The sequence below is a fragment of the Odocoileus virginianus genome, unplaced genomic scaffold (genome assembly GCF_023699985.2).
Source record: "Odocoileus virginianus isolate 20LAN1187 ecotype Illinois unplaced genomic scaffold, Ovbor_1.2 Unplaced_Scaffold_42, whole genome shotgun sequence".
NCBI classification, from domain to species: Eukaryota; Metazoa; Chordata; class Mammalia; order Artiodactyla; family Cervidae; genus Odocoileus; species Odocoileus virginianus.
The window spans coordinates 74,499-83,544 of NW_027224304.1; the positions used below are offsets into that span (position 1 = coordinate 74,499).

Genomic DNA, 9,046 nt, shown 5'->3' on the forward strand with positions numbered 1-9,046 from the left:
GTGGAGGCCTCCCCTTCTGTATGGGGCGTGTGTGCGCGGGTTTGCCAGCCTCACCTGGCTTTTTCACTTAGGTCACCAGCTTTCCGTCCACAAGCATTTGAGTTTCCAATTCTTGATTCATAGTTTATTTTGATAACTATTTCAAGGTCTTAAAGACAGTCTAATTAATCTATAATTGATTCCATATTTTAAAAGAATCTCTTAAGGATGGGATTGAATTTTTCAAATTAGAATTTTTAAGTTGGTTGTGGCGGTTTCACACTGAATGAGTCCCCCAGACACACAGGATTATGAGAGAGAGCGTGGGGAGAGTTCACGGAAGAGCAACTCCCCGAGAAAATGCTGAGTGCGTATTTATTGGTAACTTACCTTGTAATCTTTCACTAAGAGCAGTAAAGCAAGACAGAGACCAGAACTCTGGGATTAAGGAGCTTCCTCCTGGAGGTCTGGAGGTAATCACATGAGAGCCGTCAAGAAAGGTCTTTGAAGATAAGCGGTGTTGTTCTGCATGAAACAGCATCTAGCTGATGCTGACCTGTCAGTTTAACTTAAGGGCGGGGGAAGGAACAAGCAAAGGAGAATGAGTAAGATTAAATTTCAAGAGACTTTGCTGAGAAAGCCGAAAAACATGGTGCCCACAGTTGGTTTTTTTGGAAGAAAAGAAAACAACCTTTCTCTTTGCATGTTCATGTAGAGGATAACATTCCCATTGGAATGTCTGTAAACCTCATGAGGTTACTCTTGGTCATCCTTGGATAGGTTATGCATGCTACAGATAATATGATGTATTCCTGCCTCAGCATTGTTCCTAAAATATGCAGCTACTAAATCAAGTAGCTAATTGATTCTGTCTGGAGGAGTGCTGAGACTAGTAATAGAGCAAGTAAATACTACAATATTCCTGATAAATACTATGATAGAAGCAAAGATCCTTGGAACCAGTAAATGTTGAAAGTGAGTTTTAGAGAATGACTCTGTGGTTCATCTTTGGAAGAGGTAGAGGAGGAGCATTTTATTCTTTACTTTTTCAAAAGACGTATTTGGCTGCACTGGGTCTAGTTGTGGCAGGTGGGATCTTTAGTTTTGGCACTTGGACTCTAGTTCCCTGACCAGGGATGGAACCTGGACCCCCTGCCTTGGGAGCGCAAATCTTAGCCCCTGGACCCCCAGGGAAGGCCAGGAGGAGGAGCATCTTGAAGAGATAGAAGGCGCGCCAGGGGATGAGGAGGAGGGGCTCCCTTTTATTTGCTTTCTGAATTATATGTTTAAGTTCAGAGATTTGCAGTTCAGTTTAGAAATAGGTTAACTGGGTACATTCGAAATGGTTTTTCCTGTTTTACAGGATGACCTGACACCACTATTATTGGCCATAAGTGAAAGGCAACAGCAAATGGTGGAATTTTTAGTAAAGAAAGAAGCAAATATACACGCGGTTGACAAGATGAAAAGGTACAGTTGTTCTTTTTCTTTTTAAAAACCTTAGTGCTGTTCTTGGGTGCTAACATCAAGATCAAGATTAAATTAAAGGTGTCATTTGGGATCAACACTTCATCAGTTAGGTAGAAAACCAATTATTCTGACTGGGAGTTGTGAAAAACTATATAGCAGAGATATATAGCAGGATTCATATTCCTTTATAATATCGAGCGATGTCATAGGCAACCTGTTCTTCTGGTTGATCTTGTAGTAGCTGAGGGATTTCATACTAGTTCATTAGCTTTATACAATATGGATTCTGCTTTTTAGTTTCCCTTATGACAGTATCGAATTTCTTAATTCTTTTATAATGATTGTTTAACCTCTACTTCGTGTATATTTTTCCTTAAAAGATGCATACTAAACATAAAGGACTTGATTTTGTCTTTTGGGTGACTCTTTGCTTTCAATTACTTTCTTTGAAAAATACTGATGTTATTAGATTGCAGAAGAGTCCTTAACAGTTTAGTGACTGAACAACAACAAAAAGTGATCAGTAATCACTGTCACCAGATACTGTGGGCTCATCAGTTTTTATCCCTTTTTATTTCTAGTACATTTTGATGTTTTCATTTTAAATGAAGGTAGAAGGAAGAATGATAGGTTTAATTGGATTAACAGTTGCTTCAACAAAGACAATTCAGAGGTGGATGATACAGACGAAAATGGTGGGCTTTAGATTCAGACTGGGTTCAGCTCCTAGCTTTCCTCCCTATTAGGGTTATGACCTTGGGCACATTACTTATCATCAGCAAATAAGTTCCCTGATACAAAAGGGCAAATAGTAATGCATCCTTCAAAGGTGGCTGTGTGTATACATAGTATTTCATTTAGTGAAGAGCACATGCTTGTCCACATCATTAAGTGCCACGGTGACTATTTTTATTTCATTGTTGTTAATATTTTTGTTTGAAGCCAGCAAATAGCCTTTGCTTAACCCACCCTCTAGCTGACTTTGAAGCATAATATATCAGACTAAGGAGGAAATGGGGGATTCTTTCCTTAAATACTCACCTGCCTCAGATAAGTGACCTCTGCACAGTTTCTTGTCCATCAAGGACTTGGTTACTATTTTTGAAAAGCATTTATTTATTTGACTGCGTGGGGTCTTAGTTGTGGGAACTCTCAGTTGCAGCATGTGGGATGAAGTTCCCTGTCCAGGGATGGAATCTGGGCCCCCTGCCTTGGGAGCCTGGAGTCATAGCCCCTGGTCCACCAGGGAAGTCCCCATCAGGGACTTTTGAAATAGTAAGTGCTGCTACGTGCCATCCCAGGGGGACAGGAGGCTTCTTATCCATCGCTTCATTTTAGCCTTGGAGGTCATTTACAAGGATGTACACTTGAGCGTGTAAATGGTCAGTTCTTCATGGAAGGGCAAGATGTTACCTTGGTAAAGCATATCAAACGAGCTGTTTCTGTAAGTCCACTCAACTTCCTGAGGGTGACGTCATCTCTCTGTTGTTTTAGAACCGCCCTCACACTTGCTGTCCATTACGAGTCTATGAGTGTAGTCAGTCTTCTCCTTCAGCGAGGCGCTGACGTCTTTTCTCGAGATGTCTTTGGATGGACTGCAGAAGAATATGCTTCTCTTCGTGGATTTGATTTGTAAGTGTTCACATTAAAACGCCAGTGATCACTCAACTGCCGCCAAAAAGAATTTTAACTGTTACTTGTTACATGACCGGTGAGAGTTTTCTGTTTGGTGCAGGCACCTTCTATCCTGTGGGGGCACCTTTCCTTAGGTCATAGATTCCCTGTCATCCTTCCCAGAGTAGTGGGTGTCAGCTTGCCTGAGATTCCATAGTTACATGGAGGGTTGGCCCCTCGTGGGATCTGTTTCCTGCAATAATGAAAATCTTCCAAAGGATTTATCTGCCTCAACCGTAAATGTTTTCTGAGTCTGTCTCACAAGGAACCCATTCACCAGAACTCCTTAAATCTCAAGTAAGTTAGTTCAGAGAGGAATTTCGAGGGGTAAGCCCTGCCTAGGACTTGCCAGTATCCACTGTAAGAGTAGGGTTAAGTCTTCCAAGTGAATCAGAGATGAACGTGAAGATTAAGCATCATTGTCAGAAAGATCTGCTGGTTGAGAGTTTGAGCAGGTAGAGAAGGGAGTGTAGGGGTGCAGGCCAGGTCTTGACTGTGATTAGATTTCTGTGCTTGGTGTGATTAGCTGCAATAATGGGGGAAAATTATGTTACCTAATGTAGTGAGTTCGTATTTTATAAATAAATTTAGGTACAAATTATATAAGAGCTGAGATTCCCTAAATTACAAACCACAAAGAACAACTAATCACCATAATTAATAACAGTTTCCTGCAACCATTGAATGCTAAACCTATAAGAAAACACACATTGGCTTTATTTGGAATTCCAAAGTAGTTCCAACAATAAAGTTCAAGAGCAAATTATTCCATTCTTTGACTGTTTCTGCAAGCATTTGGGGGATATATGATCTCATTAACTCCTCTTAATCCCCTTGTGAAATAAGGCAGTAAGATCCCAGTTGTGTAGAGGATGACTTTGAACTCAAGAGAAGCAGTTCTCTCGGAACAAAGAGCAGTTGGTTACAGAGCTAGGATTTGCGAGCTGGAAAGAGTTTTCGTATGCCCAGCTAAATCTAGTTAACTGCTGAGCTGTATTGCCCTCAGTTCATGACTACTTCATCTTCCTTTCCTTTCTCCTTTAAATGCATGCTAAATAAAGCTTGGTAGAACTTAGAAACTTGAAATGTATGGGACAATTGTAGTTTTGATATTATCGCTGACATTGTCTGAAATGATCTAAGAATTTAACATATTTGGCAGTTGTTTTTCATATTAGTGTTAAAATATTATTTATCACATTTTTAACACATAGCATTTGCCAACTGATCTCTGAATATAAAGAAAAGAGGCCTAAAACTCCTCCCGAAAAGAGCAACCCAGGTACGTCATCTGATAATAATGAATTACTCGTGGTGATTCTACCATAGATAAAGTAGTAGTGAGGAAATTTCAATAATGAAAGAACTATGATAAAATTAGTGTAAATTTCATGTGTTTTTAAATGAATTTCTTAATAGTCTAGTCTTCAGAATTGTGAAAGAAGTTAATTGTAGGTAATTTAACATCAGAGACAGTATTGTCTGAAAAGAATTCCATGTATTTAATTACAGCCCCTAAAATCCTGTGTTAGATTTTTATGTACATTACAAAAAATGTTTAAGTTAGTATGATATATATTTCATCTTTAATCCTATTATAGCAAATTGACTTCTTATAAAAGTGGAGCTTTAATTTTTACAAATAGTTTGCATTTAGTGAATGAATAGTTATCAGTTACTGTGTAGTGATTGGTCTCATTATAAAAGTTACCATGGTTTAAACTGGGAACCGCAACAGTCCCTTCCTGGTAGGATAAGAAGTGATAAACTCTAAGAACTGCAGTGCTGGACCAGTGTGCAGCATACCAGGAAGAGATTACTTTCGGAAGATGCCTTCCAATAGTACAGATCAGAAAAGCGATGCCTAGTTGAGAAGCACCGGTTATTTTGCCTATTGTATCAACAAGGTCTCTATTACGAATTTTATTCCTTACAGATCCAAAAAGAGTGAGATAGGTTGACTTCATTAGAACCAGATGTTTTCTTCTGTGTGTTGGATAATTGTCATGTTAGTATAGTTTTGTAAGAACAACATGTTCTGTTGCCATTATTTAAAAGATGATCGTAATAGATTTTCAAATAGATCAACTTGGAACTCTGCAGATTCTAATAAAAGAACCAGCACACTTCCCATGAGCAAAAACACCACTATGTCCCCTCGATGTGGCATCTAGCACATTGTACAAGCTGTCTGAGAACACCTTTAAACCTCGTTCACCTCTGTCTAATCAAAGGGGGCTTCCCAGGTGGCTCAGCAGGAACGAATCCGCCTACCAATGCCAGAGATACGGGTTCCAGCCCTGGATCGGGAAGAGCTCCTGGAGAAGGAAATGGCAACCCACTCCAGTGTTCTTGCCTGGGGAATCCCAGGGACAGAAGAGCCTGGTGAGCTACAGTCCATCGGGTCACAGAGAGGCGGACACGACTCAGTGACTGAACAGCAACAACATCCACCAAGGAACTTGCGTAGGTTGGTTTTACACGTTAGAGGAGATACAGAGATGACATAGAGTCTTGGTGTTCAGTATGCTCAGAATAGAATAGAGTTGTCCCTGGTTAATTTCTATAGTTTTCGAAACAGAGTTTTCAAAGAAAACATTCTTATTTATGTGTTCATTGTTCACCAAAGAGATAACTTTCCAGTGTCTTTTATGTGCTAAGCGTTGTTCTGATGTCACAGGGTGCACACAGTTGAAAGTCCCTGCCCCTGCCCTCCAGGCCTGAGCTTGCAGTGCTCCTCTCCCCGTGGAGTCACTGCACGGGAGTCCTCCCTCCAGCGTCAGGTCGTGACGACGCACGTGAGACGTCGTCCAACAGCACCAGCGTCCATAGCTTCCTCTCTGCTTCCCTCCCTCCCCTTATTCATCAGCTTAGGGTCTGATGACGAACGCCTTCCAAGCTGAAAAAGCATCATTTCTATCAGCCTTTGCCATATAATGGGGAGGATTGATGTAATGATATCCCTCAGTAGAACACAGCACTGTTTGGACCATCCTGCTCTAGGTGGTCCAGATACTCTTGAACAATGGAAGGTGATAGTCTCAAGAGAGTATACTTTTCACATTTATTAGGTACACATATATATTTAAAATATGAAAAATGCTCAGCCTCCGTGTACCCTGCAGCATGCTCACCACTGCAAGTCTAATCCCCGTCCTCACCACCCAATTGACCCATTTACCCTCCCCAACCTCCCTTTCAAGAGATTATCCTTTCTAAACCTGGAAACACTGCATCTTTCATACTTTTCTTGCATTTGGAAAGAGGGCCAGGAAGACTTTCTTTCCTATGTTTTACCATGCTCTGAAGTTCAGCGCCTGTAGACCACGCTTCCCTGTGATAGGGCATTTTCATCCTGAACTGAAGAGCCGGAGAATTTGTGTCATGTCCCAGCAAGACACCTGTAGGCTCTGTTCACTGCTCCAGGGGATGGAAGCCCAGAAGTCCTGCGCTGTTCAAGTGTGCTGTTGTCAGTTTATAGTACTGATTCTATTCATGGTGTAGTATCATTTTCTGTCAGTCTCCTAGAGGTTGGTTAGGACTATGGTCATTGTATCAGCAGTTCTTTCTTCTTTTTTTCTGTTCTGCCTTTGATGACCATAAAGGAGAGGAGTGGTTCTTAGGCATTAATGGCCCATGAGTATAGTACAATCACTATTCCCTCTAGTGTGGTCTCCAGGTGTGGTCCCAAAGGAATACTTTTAAATGAAACATCCGTCTTGAGGTTTTAATAGTCTGTATTTTTCTTTTGTTGATTTAAAATGTGTCTTCCTTTTTTCTTTAATAGTGGATACGAGTTCTGAAGAAGACTCTTAAAGCAGGTAGGATTTGACGGATTTTTAAAACTTGTATGTGTTACTAGGAGAACACACAAAGAAGAGAAGCTACTGTTTGTTGAGCGTTCTACTCTGGGTTAGAGACTGCATCATGTGCGTAACATCTGTGACCTCATCGAGTCATCAGAGCAGCTTTGTAAAGTAACTGTGTCCTGCTTCTACTTAATTAGGCAGCTGTGGTTCGGGAGGTTGATGAGTTGACCCATGATTCCATGCTTAAAATGAGTTGACCTGTGACTTGACAGCTGGCCTGCCTGGCTCCAGCATCCACTCTCGTGTCCCTCAGCAGAGATTGAGAAGTACCCGTGTAGCATATGAGCGAAACATGTAAATTAGTTCTTTGACTTGTGTCCAGTTTCAGTTTTAGACATTGCGGGGGACTCCTGTATCCCCTTTACAGTAAAGGGAGGAATGGGGCCTTCTCCATAAGTGATACCCCTGCTGAAGGACGAAGACTGCCGTTTGTGATGGACACAGATTAGTCTCTGAACCAGGGACAGACAATGGCGAAGGAACAGCATGTCCTGCTGCTTTACGTCATCAGGTTTATTCCACTTTGGGCAAACAAAAGTTACGTCAGTCCGTCAGTAGGATTTTCAGTTCAGCTATTAGGACTTGGTGAAAACATATTATTCTCAGGCTCTGCCAATATATTGGCTGTCAGTCTTTGTTAATGGAAACTAAGAATGAGTCTTACCTAGATATGTCATAGGTTGGGAGAGATGCAAGCAGAAATAGGTAACTAACATCTTTTTTGGAGACTTCTCTGGTGGTGCAGTGGTTAAGATGGTTAATAAGACTTCTCCTTCCAATGCAGGTGGTGTGGGTTCAATCTCCAGTCAGAGGAGCTGAGATCCCACATGCCTTGGGGTCAAAGAGCCAAAACATAAGACAGAAGCAACGTGGCAACAAATTCAATAAAGACTTTAAAAATGGTCCACATCAAAATATCTTAAAAAAAAAAATGTTTGAAAACAGAGGCCATATTTTAATTATGTCAAGAAACTTCGTTTACTGCATAGATAGCCAAACTTTCACTTGCTTTTTTTTTTCTTCATTTAAAGAAATGAACTCACTCATTTTTTTTTTATTGTAAAAAAAAAAATTAACTGATGGTGGGTTAGGCCTGAACACAGAATCAAAGCTTTCCCACACTTAACACATTTGTGTAGTTTTCCTACAGGTTCAATTTTCTGAGGGTCAAAAAGTTGATATATTTTACTGCATGTGCAAGTTTTCACTGCAGTATGGATTCTCAGATGATCTGCAACATCATTCCTTGTGACTGAAGGGTTTGCCACCTAAATAACATTTATGCGATTTCTCTCCTGTATGAACTGCCCTATGCTGAACATGCACTAGAAACTGTGACACTCATTTCACTTATACGTTTTCTATACAGCATTGATTCTCTGAATTATAAGGTCTCAACACTGGTTTTTTACCACTCACAACATCTGCACTAAAATGTTTCTCACAACTGTCACATTTCTAATGTTTCTCTCTAGTATGAATTCTCGCATGGATTCTTTTTTTTTTTCCATTTATTTTTATTAGTTGGAGGCTAATTACTTTACAACATTGCAGTGGTTTTTGTCATACATTGAAATGAATTAGCCATGGATTTACATGTATTCCCCATCCCGGTCCCCCCTCCCACCTCCCTCTCCACCCCATCCCTCTGGGTCTTCCCAGTGCACCAGGCCTGAGCACTTGTCTCATGCATCCAACCTGGGCTGGTGATCTGTTTCACCCTAGATATACATGTTTCGATGCTGTTCTCTTGAAACATCCCGCCCTCGCCTTCTCCCACTGAGTCCACAAGTCTGTTCTATACATCTGAGTCTCTTTTTCTTTTTTCGCATATAAGGTTATCGTTACCATCTTTCTAAATTCCATATATATGTGTTAGTATACTGTAATGGTCTTTATCTTTCTGGCTTACTTCGCTCTGTATAATGGGCTCCAGTTTCATCCATCTCATTAGAACTGATTCAAATGAACTCTTTTTAATGGCTGAGTAATATTCCATGGTGTATATGTACCACAGCTTCCTTATCCATTGGTCTGCTGATGGGCATCTAGGT

General features: G+C 40.7%; 1 protein-coding gene across 7 annotated transcripts in view; it reads left to right on the forward strand.

Annotated features, from left to right (window-relative positions):
* The window catches only part of LOC110124748 (putative ankyrin repeat domain-containing protein 19), a 61,102-nt gene extending 53,195 nt beyond the window's left edge, over positions 1-7,907 (forward strand). For 3 of the 7 annotated variants that reach the window (XM_070463203.1, XM_070463201.1, XM_070463200.1), the window contains exons 5-9: positions 1,343-1,449; positions 2,944-3,081; positions 4,338-4,405; positions 5,358-5,593; positions 6,911-6,946. In XM_070463203.1, coding sequence (XP_070319304.1) covers positions 1,343-1,449; positions 2,944-3,081; positions 4,338-4,405; positions 5,358-5,512 — 468 coding nt within the window. In that variant the 3' untranslated portion in view covers positions 5,513-5,593; positions 6,911-6,946. Of the gene's footprint in view, positions 1-1,342; positions 1,450-2,943; positions 3,082-4,337; positions 4,406-5,357; positions 5,594-6,910; positions 6,947-7,776 lie in introns of those variants that run through there. The other 4 variants (XM_070463202.1, XM_070463205.1, XM_070463204.1 and 1 more) reach the window with 4 other exon arrangements.
* Positions 7,908-9,046: the final 1,139 nt, after the last annotated feature.